At 32.7% G+C, this 21327-nt stretch overlaps 1 protein-coding gene across 4 annotated transcripts in view; it reads left to right on the top strand.

The window, feature by feature from the left end:
- LOC126884493 (neprilysin-1) overlaps positions 1–20074 on the top strand; it is a 162128-nt gene extending 142054 nt beyond the window's left edge. For all 4 annotated transcript variants that reach the window (XM_050650428.1, XM_050650429.1, XM_050650427.1 and 1 more), the window contains one exon: positions 19748–20074. In XM_050650428.1, coding sequence (XP_050506385.1) covers positions 19748–19924 — 177 coding nt within the window. In that variant the 3' untranslated portion in view covers positions 19925–20074. The remainder of the gene's footprint in view (positions 1–19747) is intronic.
- Positions 20075–21327: the final 1253 nt, after the last annotated feature.

The following is a 21327-nucleotide window of genomic DNA, read 5'->3' as shown; positions in this document are numbered from 1 at the left end:
TTTTTTTTGAAAATTTTTTTTAATTTTTTTTTTTCAAATTCAAGAGACGAAAAATTTGCAAATCGATTTTCCAAAAAAAAAGGGGTGCTTCCTACCGACTTAAAGCAAGAGTACCTTTTAGCACTAGAGCATCTCACAATTTAATATTTCAATGTACAAAATGCTTAAAATTTAAAGAAAAAAAGTTATGCGATAACGGCGTCCTACCCAAAACGGACGCTTATGACCGGTACTAGAAATTCGCAATGGATGGAATCGATTTATCTCTAGCCGATGAATATGTGTACCAATTTTCGTTTTTCTATCTAGAAGCGTTCTGGATGTATTTAAGAAAAACTAATTACAAGACTCCATTTTCAAAGAGCTCTAGCTCCCTTGGAAAGCATTTTCGGACTAGGTGAATTTGGTTAAATTGTCTTAAAATTACCTAAGGAATCTCCTGTCTTCGTTTGTCGGTAGAGTTTCTGGACAGCCTGTATAACCAAAAAGAAATAAATCAGGCTTAAAAATTTGCCAAAACATTAAGACAACAATGAGAGAACGATAGAATAACAAACAAGAAGAATATTAGATAGATCTTCTAAGAGATGATGATAAATTTACAGTGCAAATAATATAGGTATTTAATAGGTTTCCATTCAAACAACAAAAACACCGTGATTCTGAAGAGTTCACCTGTTTTATTAAAAAATGACAACAACAAATAATTACACTTTTATAAAAAAGAACTTTTTTATAATAAAACCTTTTTATTATTTATAGGAAAGAATATAAAATAATTTAACGATAAACGATTTAACGATAAAATGCTTAAAATTCCAAAAATTACACTCTAATAAAAAAGTACTTTTTATAATATCACGGTTTTGTTATTGTACATATATAGGACACAACATGTTTGGAAAGAATAATTAACTTATAAAATATGAACTTTTAGTAGGTGTATTAACTGTTATTTATAATTATGATTCCAAAAATTACACTAGTATAAAATAGTATTTTTTATAATACCACGGTTGTTTAAAATGGTATATATAATTTTAAGTATATAAACTTTTAATTATTTATTAAAACAATTAAAAAAAGATACGCAACAGCCGGGTTCCAACTGAGGACCATCTGCAGTCTAATGCCACTGAGGCACCATCGATTTGTAGATATCGATTTATTAACGTACTTTAAAATAGCAGTGCATTAGTCACATTTTTAAAATAGTTTGACATTTAAAAAAATCGATTTATCCATACAGTGTGATTGGTCAGTGGGGTAAAGCTTTGTATATCCGTTATAAGTAATAAATAGTAATAAAAGTTAATAACAAAAATTGTAGCCAACTTTGATTACAGATTGATAATCGGTAATCGCAAATTGTAAGTTTTAGACAATAATTATTCAATCATGGCTTACTTAAAATTTGAAAAGATTTAGACCCGTAATTATTAATAATTTTGCTCTGAAAAATGAAAATATCTCGAAAACTAATAAATTTACACATAGGGACTGTTATACAAAAATTATAGTATGGTACTGTTACTTTTCGATAATGATATAAAATACATGGTGTTCTATTTAAAATTACTGAGAAAATAATGTACTTGCATTTTGACTCGCCCTGTATTCAATATAAAGAAAATTAGCAAAACAACCATTTACGAAAATTTTGACAATAAATAAAAAAATATAACGTTAATAAACCATTGACCTTGTGCTTGCTTTTATTTATACAGGTAGTTAAACTTGTTACGATTTTCATATAAAATTGGTTATAACTTTGTAAATACCCCGTATAACATACCAAACCTTTATATTTTTGTAATCAAAAAGTTACGAAGATTTCGAATATAAAATAAAATATAGGGTGTTCTATTTAAAAAAACATAAGTTTGGTCTGCCACTATGTTATCGAACACCCTGTAACATTCTAACTAATTTTGTAATGTGAAGCTCATAGTTCGCTACAATTTTTGTTATTAAGTTTTATCGCTATACATTACTATAACGGATCTACGGAGCTTCACCCCACTAATTAATCAGCCTGTATAATAGCAGTTAAATATTGCATTGTTAGCTAGTTCTAAGCTATCCTGAAAATTTCAGGTGTCTCGGTAGCCTAGAACTATTTTTAAAATGGATTACAAAATTTGCGGAGTCCGTGACACCAACCAAGCCAAGTATAGTATTTTTACTACAAAAACGTTATTACGTAGGTCAAAATTTTTGACGTAAGAGAACTGTCAAAACATTAGAATGTGACTTTTCATTATTGCCGTGTTTATAATAAACATAGCAATAATGAAAAGTCACATTCTAATGTTTTGACAGTTCTCTTACGTCAAAAATTTTGACCTACGTAATAACGTTTTTGTAGTAAAAATACTATATATAAAAAGGTTTTAAAATAAGCGTTGCTAACTGATCCACAGCAATCAGAAAGAAAACTAGGACCACACTAACCTTCAAGAAGAAATAATTTCAGGTCACGGCTTTTAAAGACCACAAACCAATGTAAAATTTTCCATTTTTTTATGTGCACATATAGTCGCGGTAAAATATTGCAAAACCTCCGATTTTTAAACAACCACTTGGATTGACATGAAATTTGGTATACAATTGTGCCGATGTGCGCTTTTGCCTTGGGGTGAGTTTCGCCCCTTCTCATCGATGAAAAACCATACGTACTAAATAAGCGCGAAATTTAATAAACTGACTAATTCTAAACAACCTTTGTTCTATAAAGTTTTTTCACTATGTCAATACTCTTTGAGTTATTTGCGAGTGAATGTTTTCATTTTTCAACCAATTTTCAAGAAATTTCAACGTTTTTAGACTGTTTTTTTGCAAATAACTTTTTAAGTACTAGTATGGTATAGTTAGACCCAAACCCAGACATCCAAAGTGAAAGTTATCCTCCAACACCAAATTGTTCTATATGGTCCACATAATGTTCAGAAAAAAGTCACACCATTTTGAGCGTCGGGTTTGGGGGGGAGAGGGGGGAGAAATCTGCAAATTCGTAGGTTTTTACGTTTTTCGTCATTATTTCTAAAACTAAGCGGTTTAGCATGGACAACCCTCTACACAAAATTGTTCTACATTAAATTTGAAATAAAAAAGACCGTATGCATAACCCTTCAAAAATGAACGGTTCCAAAGTTACGGAGGTAGTATAGTATAATTGGTCAAAAAAAAGGCCTAACCCAGACATCCAAAGTAAAAGTTTTCCTTTAACACCAAATTGTTCTATACGGTCCACATATTGTTCAGTAAAAAGTTACACCATTTTAAGCGTCCGGTTTTTGGGGGAGATGGGGGAGAAGTCGGTAAATTAGTAGTTTTTTTAAGTTTTTCGTCAATATTTCTAAAACTATGCTTTACCGTTAGGAATGTTCTATAGAAAAATGTTTTACATAAAATTTAAAACAAAAAAGGTTCTATACATATATATATATATATATATATATATATACATTAGCACTTCGAGCCAAGCAGGCTCATGGCTTGGTTTACAATCTTCCTCCATTCTTGCTTGTTCTTCGCTTTTTCTTTCCAATTGGTTGCATTGAGATACTTCAGGTCATCATTAACTTCATGGCTCCATCTGGTCCTAGGTCTTCCTTTTCTCTTTTTACCACCTATTGTAGCGCTTAACATGATTTTAGGCATTCTAACTTGGGCCATTCTTTGGACATGTCCTAACCATCTAAGTCTTTGTGATCTTACAACTGCAATTATATTAGGCTCCTTATACAATTCTTCTAACTCCTTGTTTGTTCTTCGTGTCCACTGATTGTTGATTATTTTTCCCCCAAATATCCTTCTAAGTATTTTTCTTTCCCATACTTGTAACATTGATTGCTCGGTTTTGTCCAAGTTTCTGAGGCATACGTAACTATTGGTCGTATCACAGTTTTATACGTTCTTAATTTAGCTGCTTTGGATATATTTTTGCTTCTGAGTATTCTATTGAGTGCATACATGCAACGATTCCCTGACATTAGTCTTTTGTGTATTTCATCCCGGATATTTGGTTTACTAGAAAATAAGGTCCCTAAATATTCAAATCTGTCTACCTTTTCAAATTTATACATTGTTCCTTCATTCGTTGTTATCATTAAATATTGCCCTTGTTCAAATTTTTTGTCAGTCCATTCCATATACTTAGTTTTTGTTTCATTTATATAAAGTCCTTTTTCTCGAGCTGCCTTTTCTAGTCGTTCTACTACCTCTTTTAGTTGTTCCTTGCTTCTGGATAGAATTACTACATCATCCGCGAATGCCAAACATTGATGTTTTTTGTGATATATATGTCCTGATCTGTTAATATTAGCCTCTTTTATTATCATTTCCAATACTACATTAAATAGCAGTGATGACAACGGATCCCCTTGTCGTACTCGTTCTTTCACTTCGAAATTTTCTGTTAGTTTGTTATTTACTTTTACTTTATTTTCTGTTTTCGTAAGTGTAAGCTTTATCATTCTTATTATTTTTGGTGAAACTTCTAGATTTTTTAACGCTTTATATATTTCTTTTCTTTTTATTCTATCAAAAGCTTGCTTAAAATCTAAGAAGAGTGCCATTGTTGGTTTATTATATTCATAGCTCTCAGCTTGTATTTCTCTTAAAGTAAAGATGTTGTCTATAGTACTTCTTCCTTTTCTAAAGCCACACTGGTATTCACCTATGCTATTGTTAAGACTTCTTGCTAGCTTGTTTTTGATGTGGACTGCTAATATCTTATATATTACATTTAATAGTGCCACGCCCCTATAATTTTGACATTCTGCTTTGTCCCCCTTTTTATAAAGAGGACATATCACTGCTTGCTTCCACTCCATTGGTAGTTCTTCCTTTTCCCATATGTTTTTTAGTAATTTGTGTATTTTGTCTGTCAGCTGCGCTCCTCCATATTTTAACATTTCCGCTGTTATAGAATCACTTCCAGGACATTTATAGTTTTTTAGATTCTTAATAATAATTTCAACTTCATTTAGGGATGTTGCTATATCTTCCGTACTGTCTCTTTGCATACTCATTATGGCGTCTGTGTATCCTTCATTATCGTGATTTATGTGTTCTTCATTTCCATCATCTGTGTCTTCTTCATTGTGATTATTTGTGTACTCCCCGTTTAACAATTCATCAAAATATTGTTTCCATCGTTTTAATATTTCTTGGTCATCAAATATCATTTTTCCTTCTTTATCTTTGTAATAAATGGGCTGTGGTTTATATTCTCTTTTTTGATTTTTAATGCCTTGATATAAATTTCTAATAAGATTATTTTTGTAATTCTCTTCAATGTCTTTCAACTTATCTTCGTAAAATTTTCTCTTTTTATTTCGTAAAATTGCGCTGGTTTTTCTTCTTTGCTCTATGTAAAGTGTTTCCGCTGTTTTTGATTTCAGTCTTAGACTTTCTAATCGTAGCTTGTTCCGTTTCTCTATTTCTAGTTTGCATTCATCGTCGAGCCATGCCTTTTGTTGTTTCTTGATTGGCTTGTCAGTATCATCTGCTACGGCTTTTAAAGTATTTTTAATTAAGTCCCATGTTTGTTCTACATTGTCATTTTCTGTAATAAGTTCCAGTTTCTTGTTAAGTGTCAACTGGTATACCTTTTTTTCTTCTTCTGTTTGTAACCTGACTAGCTTGTTCATCATGCGTTTTTCTCTGTTTCTGTTTCTATTTATAGGTATTATTTGTTTCATTTTTATTCCCACTAAAAAGTGGTCTGAATCTATATCTGGCCCTCTATATGTACGTATATGCATTATGCTTTTTTCTACATCCTTCTCTATTAAAACATGGTCTATTTGGTTTACCGTTTGACCGTCCGGCGATCTTCAAGTGCCCTTGTGTATTTCCTTTCTCTGGAAGTAGGTACTTTTTATTAAAAGGTTTTTTTCTCTTGCAAAGTCGATGAGCATGTGTCCATTTTGATTCGTTGTTGGATGCAAGCTGTATTTTCCTATAGTAGGCTTAAATATGTCCTCTCTACCTATTTTGGCATTGGTATCTCCAAGGACTATTTTGAGATCATATTTGGGGATGCTTTCATATACTTGGTCCAGTAGGTTATAAAACTCTTCCTTTACCTCTATTTCTTTTTCTTCCGAAGGTGCATGTATATTTACAAATGAAATTTTTTGGAATTTTCCCTTTACTCTAAGAACACTCAGTCTATGGGATATTGCTCTGAATTCGACAATTGATGCTCTAAAGTTTTTATGTATTAAAAAGCCTGTACCCAGCATTCTATTTTGCCCTCCACTATTAAAGAATAAGTAATCTTCTATTTCCTGACTGTATTACCCTAATTGCTTTGTTTCTTGTAATGCGACAATCTGAAAACTGTATCTTTTAAGTTCAAGTACCATTTGTTTTAATTTTCCTTCTTTGTGACTTCCTCTTATATTCCATGTCGCCATACGTATTACTTCGTTTGATTTTATTGTTTTCTTTTTTGTTTCGTCTTTTCTCTCTTGTCTCCTTTTTCTTTGCCGTGTCGTCTTTATAGTATTGTTCTGTCCGTTATTGCTTATTAGTTTTTTGAGCGGTTATAATTTACTCTTTCCAACTTTTCTCTTTCTCTGTTCCATTTCCATACTTCATTATCCAAAATTAACTTTTGATATCCCACCTTAGCAATTTTCCCTTTGGTCTTCTCATCTTTAGCAGTTGCTCTAATTTTGGATTGTATTTCTCTTTCACGTTTTGTTAGATCATCATTTATGTATATGCGGTTCGGCAGTTCTTTGAGTTTATGTATGTTTTTCATTATTTTCATCTTTTCGTATTTGCTATCCAGTTCGACTAAGTATATTTTATCTCCCAATTTCCTTGCTTCATTGATTTTTACTTCTATACCCATTTCCTTGTCGATAAAATTTTTTACTGAATCTCTTAATACCTTTGGATTATTTGTAGTTATCGGGATGCCTTGTATAACTATATTTTTCCTTCTTTTGTCGCTTTCAAGGTATTGAATTCTCTCGTTGCAACTCATTATTTCTTTCTGCAAATTATTAATTTCTTTTAACATTTTTTCATTATTATTCTTCATTGCTGATATTTCGTTTTTATTTTCAATCTGTTCTTTTTTGAGTTCTTTTAGTTCCTCGGAAATCTCCTTCATTTTCTTATCTTGTTCTTTTTGTTGTTTTCTTATTTCTTCTGTGTCCTCTTTAAGATTTTTTAACATAGACATAATTTGCGTTAGCATTTCTTTGTTGGAACCGTCATCTTTCTTTGGAGATCTGGTGGTTTTTTTAGATTGTTGAAAAGCATCCAAGACATCTGTAGCTTTTCTTTTTCCTGATTCATCTGCTGTAGTTGAGTCATCGGAATCATACATTTTGATTATACCGCGATAGATTTTCATATAAAATTGGTTATAACTTTGTAAATACCCCGTATAACATACCAAACCTTTATATTTTTGTAATCAAAAAGTTACGAAGATTTCGAATATAAAATAAAATATAGGGTGTTCTATTTAAAAAAACATAAGTTTGGTCTGCCACTATGTTATCGAACACCCTGTAACATTCTAACTAATTTTGTAATGTGAAGCTCATAGTTCGCTACAATTTTTGTTATTAAGTTTTATCGCTATACATTACTATAACGGATCTACGGAGCTTCACCCCACTAATTAATCAGCCTGTATAATAGCAGTTAAATATTGCATTGTTAGCTAGTTCTAAGCTATCCTGAAAATTTTAGGTGTCTAGGTAGCCTAGAACTATTTTTAAAATGGATTACAAAATTTGCGGAGTCCGTGACACCAACCAAGCCAAGTATATAAAAAGGGTTTTAAAATAAGCGTTGCTAACTGATCCACAGCAATCAGAAAGAAAACTAGGACCACACTAACCTTCAAGAAGAAATAATTTCAGGTCACGGCTTTTAAAGACCACAAACCAATGTAAAATTTTCCATTTTTTTATGTGCACATATAGTCGCGGTAAAATATTGCAAAACCTCCGATTTTTAAACAACCACTTGGATTGACATGAAATTTGGTATACAATTGTGCCGATGTGCGCTTTTGCCTTGGGGTGAGTTTCGCCCCTTCTCATCGATGAAAAACCATACGTACTAAATAAGCGCGAAATTTAATAAACTGACTAATTCTAAACAACCTTTGTTCTATAAAGTTTTTTCACTATGTCAATACTCTTTGAGTTATTTGCGAGTGAATGTTTTCATTTTTCAACCAATTTTCAAGAAATTTCAACGTTTTTAGACTTTTTTTGCAAATAACTTTTTAAGTACTAGTATGGTATAGTTAGACCCAAACCCAGACATCCAAAGTGAAAGTTATCCTCCAACACCAAATTGTTCTATATGGTCCACATAATGTTCAGAAAAAAGTCACACCATTTTGAGCGTCGGGTTTGGGGGGAGAGGGGGGAGAAATCTGCAAATTCGTAGGTTTTTACGTTTTTCGTCATTATTTCTAAAACTAAGCGGTTTAGCATGAACAACCCTCTACACAAAATTGTTCTACATTAAATTTGAAATAAAAAAGGCCGTATGCATAACCCTTCAAAAATGAACGGTTCCAAAGTTACGGAGGTAGTATAGTATAATTGGTCAAAAAAAAAGGCCTAACCCAGATATCCAAAGTAAAAGTTTTTCTTTAACACCAAATTGTTCTATATGGTCCACATATTGTTCAGTAAAAAGTTACACCATTTTGAGAGTCCGGTTTTTGGGGGAGATGGGGGAGAAGTCGGTAAATTAGTAGTTTTTTTAAGTTTTTCGTCAATATTTCTAAAACTATGCTTTACCGTAAGGAATGTTCTATAGAGAAATGTTTTACATAAAATTTAAAACAAAAAAGGTTCTATACATAATTATTATAAAATCAATGGTTCCAGAGTTACGGAGGGTGAAAAGTGGAGGTTTTCGATACTTTTTATATTAACAGATTTCTTCCCCCTCTCCCCCCCAAACCCGACGCTCAAAATGGTGTGACTTTTTTCTGAACATTATGTGGACCATGTAGAACAATTTGGTGTTGGAGGATAACTTTCACTTTGGATGTCTGGGTTTTTGGTATAGTTATATCATAAATATTGCCCAAAAAATATAAAAAGTATCGAAAACATCGACATTTAACCCTCCGTAACTCTGGAACCGTTGATTTGATAACAATTATGTATAGACGATTTTTTGTTTTGAATTTCATGTAGAAAATTTTTGTACATTGTTTACGCTAAAGCATAGTTTTAGAAATATTGACGAAAAACTTTAAAAATTTACTAATTTACCGGCTTCTCTCCCATCTCCCTCCCAAACTGGACGCTCAAAATGGTGTAACTTTTTACTGAACAATATGTGGACCATATAGAACATTTTGGTGTTGGAGGAAAACTTTTACTTTGGATGTTTGGGTTAGGCCTTTTTTGGACCAGTTATACTATACTACCTCCGTAACTTTGGAACCATTCATTTTAGAAAGATTATGCTTAGGGCCTTTTTTATTTCAAATTTAATGTAGAACAATTTTGTATAGAAGGTTGTTCATGCTAAACCGCATAGTCTTAGAAATATTGGCGAAAAACTTAAAAAACTACGAATTTACTGATTTCTACCCCCTATCCCCCCCCCCAAACCCGACGCTCAAAATGGTGTGACTTTTTTCTGGATATTGTGTGGACCATATAGACAATTTGGTGTTGAAGGATAACTTTCACTTCCGGGTTATGCCATCTTTTGGATCAACTATACTATACTATACGTTTACTAACAAATGTTTACTAACAAAAAGTAAATAATTTATCGAAAAAATATTTATAGCAGAAATATAGCCTATAAAAAAATGAAAAAAGGTGTAGTGAAGTCTGCAGAGCCAATAGAAGCAGGGTTGTAGCTAATGAAAAGTAGGTTGTTATTTGTCAAATTCCAAATCCAATGTGTCGACTTAAATTAACTAACAAATGAATTACTTTTCGAGGAAAACTCATGACAACTTTTTTAAATTTAAAAAAAGCTTTATTTTTGTTTTAAAAAAGTCTCTGACATCAAAAGTAAGTTACGGTCAAAATATTGATGGTCCCTTTTATTATTTTTTTTTTGGAAATAAAATCATGAAAATCACTCCTTAAATTAGCATCCCAAATGAAATTAATCGTTACCCTCAAAAGTTACTTTACTTATGTATTATTTATAGGATTTGTAAGTTTCATTGGTTCAAAATGCTTACTTTTGAAAAGGCTGTAATTAAAGGGGCTTGAACGAGTCACTAATCACGAGTATATGCAAATTTTGAACAGGAATATCTTAACCAAACTAAACTAACATATTTTAACCAATTTGTTTTACAAAAAAAAAAACAAAAAAAATCCAAAATATTCAAAAAAGCAAAATGTACATTTTTAACTGTTTAATTTTTAAGTTATTTTCGAAAAAAAAGGTTTTTTTCAAAGTTGGAAAAAAATTACTTTAAAACCATTTTCTTTTTCAAAAATGAGCACTTTGCCGATGAAACTTACAAATGAAGGGTGAAGGAAAAAAACAGGGAATGTCACACTTTATAAGAAATTGAGATAGTGACACTATCTAACAGATATTTTATGTCTTTACTATTTACAGTAGACTAGTAGATAATAACTTGGACCGTCCGATAAATATGCCTATTTAAAATAGTACTGTGAAGGATAAAAACTGGAAATAGTACTGTAAAGGTAAAAACAAGGAGAGTCCACTTGAACAAAAACAAAAAATTAACTACTATACGTTTTTATTTCAAGTTTAATCATTTAGTTTCCTTTGTTTATGTTTGTTACAAACTTCTTCTTCTTCTTAGGGTGCCTGTCTGTTCCGAACGTTGACGATCATTCTGGCAATGATGACTTTATTGGTTGCTATACGGAATAGTTGTGTTAAGATCTTTCTATACCATGCTCTCAGGTTAGCAAGGCAGGATATTCTTATTCGTCCTGGGGCACTTTTTCCTTTAATTTTACCTTGTAAACTGCATTGGAGTAGATCGTATCTGCCTTGACTTCGCAAGTCCCAAGTACGGCCTTTCACGAAGTTGACTAAATCTGCGGTTGTGTTCATCCTCCGTAGCCGTAGTACTTTTTCATTGATGACTTTGTCTGTACATGGTATATTCAGGATCCTTCTGTACAACCATAGCTTCAAAGCCTGAAGTGTTAGAAACGGCACGGCCAATAAAGTTAGAGTTAGGCGTAATGGAGTTTCCCAAGAAATTGATGTGTGTTTTAAAGCATTCATGTCAATACATGGTGTCACTAAAGGCAAAATTGAACACCTACAAAAAAATTTAAAAGCTACAGGAACTTTTGCACAAGACAAACGTGGTAAGCATAGTTCCCAGCATAGAAAGTTGCATCCAGAATCGCGTGAAGCAATATATTAACCACAAAGTCTTTTAAAACTAGATTATCCCATTACAGTTTACACAAATCTAAGAAAAAGTATTTACCAGAGAGTTTGAACATTACAAAGAAAAACATCCGACCATTAAAGTTTCTTACGTTACGACATATCGGCAAATTTTTTACACGAAATTTAATTTGTCCTTTGGTTACCCAAGATCAGACACGACATGTTCAGCATGTGATGAATTCCAGGCGAAATTAAAATCATTAAATTAAGAAAAGGTTGCTGCACAGATTCGTAAATTAACAATTCAAAATGAGTTACACAAATGTAAGGTACAGACATTCTATAATTTTAAAAAGGCTGCTCGCAAAAAGTAAAAAAAATCAGGCGACCATTGCATTAGACATTAGACTATCAAAAAATATTACATTGCCTTTTGTTATAACCTTTATTGCCATTTTTGTTGCCATAATTTTGTTTTCAGCCTTTCTATCAGCTGGTGCAACTAATGTTTGTAACGTAAAATAATATTGTAATGTAAAATATCACGTGACGTTTGGACAGTCCTTGTTTTTTTCAGTTTTTATTTGTAGTTAGGTACTTGTTTAATTTTTTTATCTCTTCTTTAAAAATTTGGTTAAAATGAGTTTGTGCATTAAATACAATGTACTTTAAGTTTACTAAATAAAAATAAATACTATTTCTTCAGTGCAATGGTTTAAAGATATGTAGTTACAAACAGTAAATTTCATATTTTCTCAAAACAAAGATAACGTGACATTCCTTGTTTTTTCCCCTAACCCTTCAAATCATATAAACAATACATAACTACCTAAATTAACTTGTGAAGCGGTAATGATTAATTTCATTTGGGATGCTAATGAGAGGGTGATTTTTAGGATTTTTGATGCTAGAAACTTTTTTAAAAAACAAAAATAGAGAATGTTTAACATTGTCGAATAAATCAAAATATTCGATTTGAAATTTGTCAAATAACAACCTACTTTTCATTAGCTACAATCTATTCTAGTCGGTCTACAGACTTCATATATACCGTTTTTTTTTTTCACTTTTTTAAAGTCTATCATTTTTGCTAAGAGTATTTTTTGCGATAAAATACTTTTTGAGTTATTTTGTGAAAACCCGTCTTAAAACGTGCTTTTTGTAGAAAAATGAACATATTCACTCGCAAATAACTCGAAAATTATTGACTTAGTGGGAAAGCTCTATAGAATAAAAGTTGCTAAAAATTATTAGTCATTTTATCCAATTCTACTAGTGGAGGTGTAAAAGTATCGATAGGAACCTATAAATTTACATTACATTACAACTATTTACAACATAGTTTCCGATTTTTTAGACCTATCGGAGGAGTATGACAACTGTTATAGTCTAAAAGCTAGTGAACCCTCCGACTAACGGTCGTCCTGTAAGGCTAGAAATTTTTCTAGTGATAATTCATATCACACCAAAGCTAAAAACCATGACCTGGCAGGCATCAGCGGTGCACGTGTATCTACCAAGTGGATCGAAAAGTGAAAATTTAGGGGGTAAAATAAACTTTCTCCTGTAAGGTTTTATGTGTTTGAGTAAGTCATTTAGAATAAATGTGTACAATGACAGGCGATTCTGAAGAGCATAAGACCTTGCCAGGCGAGGGGAAAGATTAGGGGTTTTTCCTAAAATTATTCTTTTTGCATCGAACAATTTTTTTTAGGTTTTTTGAATCATTCCAAACAGAAAAGGTCTTTAGTGATTTTTCTCTTAAGTTAATAGTTTTTGTTATATAAGCGATTGAAAATTTTGAAAATTGCGAAACCGGTCATTTTTAACCCTAAATCGGACATTTATCTAAAAATTTCAATGTTACCAAGGTACATAGATATTCTTTCAACATTTATTGATGAAATACCGAACAGTTTTTTGCAATAAAATATCGAAAACTCCTTTATTTTTTTAATTGCTAATCAAGCAGGCGCGACACTGTAGTATAAGTGAGGACATTTGAGTTTACATAAATTCATTATCTCGTGAATGGGCAAATTTCAAGAGAAATCCTCAGACAGGTCAATTTTTATTTTTGAATTATGACTTTTTGGCATATATATAATACTAGTGACGTCATCCATCGGCGTGATGACGTAATCGATGATTTTTTTAAATAAGAGTAGGGGTTGTGTGATAGCTCATTTGAAGGGTTATTCAATTCTCTATTCATTAATATAAACATTAACATAATTATTTATACAGGGTGCACAAAAAAAGTTTTTCTATTTGTCAAATTTATTCAATTTATTCAAAGTTAATTTAATAAAAAATTTTTTTTTGTAGACCCTGTATAAATAATTATGTTAATGTTTACATTAGTGAATAGAGAATTAAAAAACCTTTCAAATGAGCTAGCACACAACCCCTACTCTCATTTAAAAAAATCATCGATTACATCATCACGCTCAGATGGATGACGTCACTAGTATTATATATATGCCAAAAAGTCCTAATTTAAAAATAAAAATCGACCTGTGTGAGGATTTCTCTTGAAATTTGCCCATTCTCGAGATAATGAATTTATGCCAACTCAAACGTCCTCACTTATTCTACAGTGTCGCGCCCGCTTGATTAGCAATTAAAAAACAAAGGCGTTTCCGATATTGTATTGCAAAAAACTCTTTGGGATTTCATCAATCAATGTTTAAAAATATCTACCTACCTTGGTAACTTTGAAATTTTTAGATAAATGTCCGATTTAGGGTTAAAAATGGCCGATTTCGCAATTTTCAAAATTTTCAATCGCTTATATAACAAAAACTATTAACTTAAGAGAAAAATCACTAAAGACCTTTTCTGTTTGGAATGATTCAAAAAACCTAAAAAAATTTGTTCGATGCAAAAAGAATAATTTTAGGAAAAACCCCTAATCTTTCCCCTCGCCTGGCAAGGTCTTATGCTCTTCAGAATCGCCTGTCATTGTACACATTTCTTCTAAATGACTTACTCAAACACATACATACTTAAATTTAAACCTTGCAGGAGAAAGTTTATTTTACCCCTAAATTTGCACTTTTCGATTCACCTGGTAGATACACGTGCACCGCTGATGCCTGCCAGGTCATGGTTTTTAGCCTTGGTGTGCTATGAATTATCACTAGAAAAATTTCTAGCCTTACAGGACGACCGTTAGTCGGAGGGTTCACTAGCTCTTAGACTATTACTGTGACAGGAGAAATTTATAACATTTCTTCTGTCACAGACGTCTAAAGCTGGGAAAGTATGTAATGTAAATTTATAATTTTCTATCAATAATTTTACACCAACACTAGTCTCATCTCTTTTTATTTTCACAACGTTTACAATACAGTGATGAGCGCGCTAATAACCGGCAAAATAACGGAAAAGATGGAAAACATAATACATTGTGAAGTAAAAATGATAAAACTGTAGAGGTGGAAATTATCGATATAAACGTATAAATTAACATTACATTAAATAGTTTCCCACCTTTAGACGTATCGAAGGAGTATGACAACTGCCACTGTGACAGAAGATTTTTATAAAATACTCCTGTCACAGACGTCTTTGGTGGAAAACTATGTCTTCTTCTTCAGCTGCCATCTCCGCTACGGAGGTTGGCAATCATCATAGCTATTTTAATTTTTGAGGCAGTAGCTCTAAATAGTTGTTTTGAGCTGCATCCAAACCATTCTCTCAGGTTCTTCAGCCATGAAATTCATCTTCTTCCGATGCTTCTTCTGCCATCTATCTTTCCTTGCATTATGAGTCGCAGGATGCCATACTTCTCGCCCCGCATCACATGTCCGAGATACTGTAGTTTTTTTCTTTAATTGTAAGTTCAATTTCCTTCTCTTTACCTATTCTTCTCAGTACTTCGTTGTTCGTAACTCTATCTACCCAGGAAACCCTCATAATTCTTCTATAGGTCCACATTTCAAAGGCGTTAAGTCGTCTCATTGTCTCTACATTTAACGTCCATGATTCCACTCCATAGTATAGTACACTGTATACGTAACATTTTGTTAGGCGCACTTTAAGAGCTAATGTTAAATCTTTGCTACATAGGACCTTTTTCATTTTCATAAAATTAGAACGTGCTTTTTCGATTCTGACTTTGATTTCTGCAGTGTAGTCATTATTTTCTGTTATAAGTGTTCCTAGGTAAGTGTACTTTTTTACTCTTTCGATCTGTTGGCCCTCTACTATTAAGATTTCGTTAGTATTATGGTTGTTTTTACTAATTTTCATAAACTTCGTCTTTTTGATATTAAGAGAGTCCGTACGCCCTACTACACCTTACTATTTTACTCATGAGTCTTTGCAGGTCTTCTAAACTATCGGCCATTATTACTGTATCATCTGCATATATGATGTTGTTAACTAAGACTCCATTTACTCTTATGCCGACTGTTTCATCTTCCAGAGTTTCTTGCATTACTTCTTCAGAATAAGCGTTAAATAATAGAGGTGATAGTATGCAGCCTTGCCTGACTCCTCTCTTTATTTCCATTTCTTCAGATGCTTCTTTTTCAAATCTTACCATTGCTCGCTGATTGTAATAGAGGTGTGTTATTAGTCTTAAATCTCTTTCATCTAGGTTTTTAGTTTTCAAGAATTTCCATGAGTCGATCATGTTTTACTTAATCAAACGCTTTATTGTAGTCTATAAAACAGACGTAAAGAGGACGGTTAACATCCAAACATCTCTGTGTCAGCACGTTGAAGGAGAATAATGCCTCTCTGGTACCCATACCATTGCGCAACCCATATTGAGTGTCACTAATATCCAGCTCCAGTTTAGAGTGTATTCTGGCGTGGATAATTTTCAGTAGTAATTGCACAAGAGCTCTAAAATTCTATATTAATTTTAGAGATCGAGTGCAATTTGTTGCGATTATTTCATGAATAAAACTGTTCAAAACCAAAATTTTATTGTAATTTATTTATGTAAGTACAAATTAGTACAATTAAACACACAGTTGTTATAAATATTTTACGGTTGAAAGTCATCACTTTTATAATTTTTAAAACATTAATTGTCATTAATGTCACTGAATGTATTTTTTCATAGCAACGAAGGGCATCTGACATAATATACTTGACGACGGGAAATTATCAAAAATTATCAGTTTAATTTAGATTTCTGTAGCTTTCTATTGGTCAGAATCTCCTATGAATGAAATAATCAGCAGAATTTTCAAGGTACATATGTGACATTAAGCTTATGGTTCGGTAGTCACTACATTCTTTGGCATTCATTTTCTTTGGCAAACACACAAATGCTGATGTCAACATTTCTCTAGGGAAACTTTATCATCTCGCTAGGTAATTCATCTGGACCAGCAGGTTTATTGGTTTTCATACAGTCTATTGCCTGACTAACTTCTGATTTGGTTATCTCTGGGCCCACATCTTCGGTTTGGCTATCTACGGATGTACTAGCTTCTCTCTGGTCATGAAATAGTTCCTCGATGTACTCTTTCCATCGTCGTAGTTTTCGTTCTGTCTCCATTATAATATTTCCATTTTTGTCGAGCAATATATTTGACGTTCTTCTATTTCCTATTCCGGCTAGTTCTTTGACTTTTTTATGTAGGTTGAAGTTGTTATATCTGTTTTGCAATTCTTCTATTTCTTTACATTTTTCAGAGAAGTAGGTTTCTTTAGCCTCCCTAATTTTCTTCTTATTTGGTTTTGAAGCTGTTTATAGCGGGTCTTATTGATGGTTTTGTTTTTTCGTCTTTCATTCATCAACTCTAGAATTTCCTCCGTCATCCATTCGTCTTTCTTATATTTGGTTGTTGTAAGTACAGTGGAACCCCGATAAGTCGGCCCCCGATAACCCGGAAGTCCGGCTAACCCGGACCGATTTTTATCAGACAAACATTACAACAATAAAAATGTATGTCCTTTATGCTGGATTTTACAATTTCTTTTCAACATCTTAAAATATTTTCTTTTATCTTTCCTTATAAACATTTTGTTCGAATACTATAATATCTTATATTTTTCAGGCTAATTTTATTTATCATAATAAACTTTCTTCGTAGAAATTTGTCGCTTTAGCGAATTCCTATGTAGTTCATTCGTTTCAATTTTCAATGTCAAACACATTATACAATGAGAGATAATGCGTATTTGTGTAATTTGATACATAATATACCTTAGTAAAAATGACTGGCATGGCAGACAACACGTGTTATCGAAACCAACAGGCATCTAGTATCCTTTATTTACTTGTAACTGTCTAGCATTGTTTAGAAAAGACTATTAAAAAATTATTTTTCAAACAATGGTCTTAGTCTTCACTCTTATTAAATAACATAAGTTCGTTCTCGTTGCGAGACGGTATTGTGTGTGTGTAGTAAAGTCGCATTGTTCGTTCCGTTCTGTAATCGTTCGTAAATATATTCAGATTTTGTGTTTGCCTACGTAATGGCAATAAAACTTAAAATGTTGTTTTTGTTTCAAAATGATAACAAAAGACAGTTTGGACAATCGGTGCAAAGCTAAGAAAGCTAAAAATGAGACTCTCGACGACGCGACGCTTTGTATGTGTGGAACGCGAACGTGGTTTACAAGTGTCTGTGTGCCAATTATAACGGAGTTTATCTGTAAGCATACCATATTTTAATAATTTTTACCATTTTCTCCGGCTAACCCGAATTTTCGATAACCCGGATCGGCCGCGGTCCCGATTAATCCGAGTTAACGGGGTTCCACTGTACTTTCTTACTTGGATCTAATATAGAGGTTTTAAATAATTGCCACTGCTGTTCTACGTTGCAATTATTTCCTGGGTTTCTGTCTAGATTTGTGTTGATTACGTGTTTCAGATTTTCTTTTGTTTCTTCTGACTTTAGTTTCTGTAAGTTAAGTTTATTGTTGTTGCGGCTTTTTTGCATCTTTTTTAGTTGAAGTTGAAACCTAGCAATAAGAAGACTGTGATCAGAAGATACATCCGCTCCTGGATATGCCTTTACTGCCTGAATTGAGTTTCGATATGTGTGCTTTATTAGGATGTAGTCAATTTGATTTCTGACGATTTTGTTGTCTTTGTCAGCTGGAGATTTCCATGTATAAAGGCGTCGCTTAGGTAATTTAAATAATGTATTTGCGGCTATAACATTATGCTCCTGGCAAAATTCAATTAGGCGATCCCCTCTGTCGTTTCGATCGCCAAGCCCATAGGGTCCTACATTAGGGTAGCATTTTCTTTCGCCAATTTTTGCATTGAAATCACCCATGATCACTGTTATGTCTCTAGATGCTGTGAGATGTAATGTTTTTTGAAGTTCGCTATAAAAGTTTTCTATTTCTTCTTCATTTTTGTCAGCAGTTGGCGCATAAATCTGGATAAGGTTCATTTTTCCATGGGTTGTCAATAACTGCAACATTATAATTCTCTCGGACATTGGAACGAAGCCTGTTACTGATCTCGTTACTTTTTCACTGAGGATCATAGCAACTCCATATCTGTGTCGGGTGTCGCTGCTTCCAGAGTAATAGATTCGTCCATTGTCTGTATTGAGTTCGCCAGAGCTAACCCATCTTGTATCGCTTATTCCTAATATATCGATATCTAGTTGCATCATCTCATGCTGCATATTCCTCAGTTTCCCAGGTTCATACATACTTCTTACATTCCATGTAGCGATTTTGTAGGTGGATTTGTATATATTTAGTGAACAGGGATTTCGCTGACTAACGGCCTGGGAAGCCATGTCGTTACTGTTGTTTCTTCCTCTGCCGAATATTGGCATCCGAGAACCATGATTAGTAGGTTGTTGATTGTCATTTCTGTAAGCCATGAAGATTTCTAGGGATACTTCACGAGTCTTTAATGCAGTGGTTTCCCGTTGCCTTCTGCATTCTTATACCGTTGACCATTCTGAAAGCCGTTGAAAACTATGTAATTTTAAAGTACGAGTCTGGGTTGACATAATATCTAATTAATACAACAGTAATTTGGAATTACTACCCGTTTATTTAAGCATAGGTACATGTTACGTAAATATAACTAATTGCATGTAAACAATAATGCATGAGGACGCCATGCCAATATGAAAGTAGTTCGCGCATGCGTGTAAATAATTCTTCGTTGCGCGCGCAAACACGGGCTTGATAGTCAGAGAGCTGGATACATTACAGTAATGTATTGTTAATTTATATGCTTATATCGATAATTTCCACCTCTATTAGTTTCATCTCTTTTTATTTCACAATGTATTATGTTTTCCATATTTTGAGTTATTTGGCCAGTTATTAGCGCTCTCATCACTATATATCTAATTAGCAGTTTTCATATAAAAATAATATACTGTATTATATCACTATAATTTACAAGTTTGAGGAACTTTAATATTTATTTTAGATATGGTGTCAAACGGCATCCATTGAAGATCTCACAACTGCAATCGAATATGACGAACATTGTCCAAATGCAATAAGAGTATTGGGGAGTCTTCAAAACTCGCCAGATTTTGCAAACGCTTTTCACTGTCCTACTGGAAGTCCAATGAATCCAAAGAACAAATGCAAAATATGGTGAACAATTATAATTAGAGTTTTTTTATATTTTTAATGGGTGATAATAGTATAATAGTTTAATATTTATTAAAGTGAAGATTGTTAGCAATAAATATAGTTACCTATTAAGTTTAATATTCTGTAAAACAAACTTAATAAATCGTTTTTTCTAGATTTTTTATGTTGTACTCTAAAATACTAAAAATACTGTTGTACTCTATTTACTCTAAAATACTCTATTTTATGTTGTTGCTGCTGAATGATTCTTAGTTTCAAGAAGAGAATATACATCTTATGTTATTATTGCTTCATATTATAGAATCCAATGGGAGAGTAGGTACAGAGGGAGCCTCCACGTGATTGATAATACAAGATCAATAATAAAAATAAAGTGTCACTACCTGGAATTATCTGAAAACGTTTTTATTTATGGCCAATCCTCTCACTTCTGGATCCAATCCAGAAATAAATAAGAAAACAAATCAACCTACCTTGATAATAATGTACTTACATAAAATAAACAAAAGATTGGCTCTTTGCCAAATTCACAATAATGTGATATACATATTGTGTATACGAGAGACTCATCGCGATACATAAGCGTATACAGTGATGAGCGCGCTAATAACCGACAAAGAGCACAAAAGATGGAAAACGTAATAAATTGTGAGATAAAAAGAAATGAAACTAGTCGAGCTGGGAAATTTAGCGATATTAACCTAAAAATGTACATTATATTGATTGTTTCCCACCTTTAGACGTATCGGACGAGTTTGGCAACTACCAATAGGGCTTTTCATCGATTGTCATTTGTTTCGAGCTTCTGTCATGTGTCACATAATATTAATATATCTACGTCATACGTTATTGGTATATAACCATGATACAAACCAAAGACGTATGACGTAGATATATTAATATTATGTGACACATGACAGAAGCTTGAAACAAATGACTGTGAATGAAAAGCCCTATGTCACAGCGGCAGTTTTGGTTGACATACGTGTAAAGGTGGGAAACAATCAATATAATGTAAATTTATATATTAATATCGCTTAATTCCCCAGCTCCACTAGTTTCATTTCTTTTTATCTCACAACTTAATACGTTTTCCATCTTTTGCGCTATTTTGCCGGTTATTGACACGCTCATTACTGTATACCAAATACTAATACGCAACTTTTATGAGAAATGCAACTTATCATGCAGAAAAGCATGATACCTACTGACACTCCAGAGAAACTTGTGCTGGAAGAAAGGCAGAATAGTAGTATTGTATATGGCTTAACACCCCATGTGGGGTTTCGCCGCTGTCGCTTTCTAGATCCATTTTACGGGGTAGATCAGTCTCCACGATCATTTTATTTGTTCACTAATATGTCTCCATTGTTTGATGCATGCATTATTCCGATATTAACATATGGG

The sequence above is a fragment of the Diabrotica virgifera genome, chromosome 5 (assembly GCF_917563875.1).
Source record: "Diabrotica virgifera virgifera chromosome 5, PGI_DIABVI_V3a".
Taxonomy (NCBI): Eukaryota; Metazoa; Arthropoda; class Insecta; order Coleoptera; family Chrysomelidae; genus Diabrotica; species Diabrotica virgifera.
This window is presented reverse-complemented; position numbering and strand designations above follow the sequence as displayed.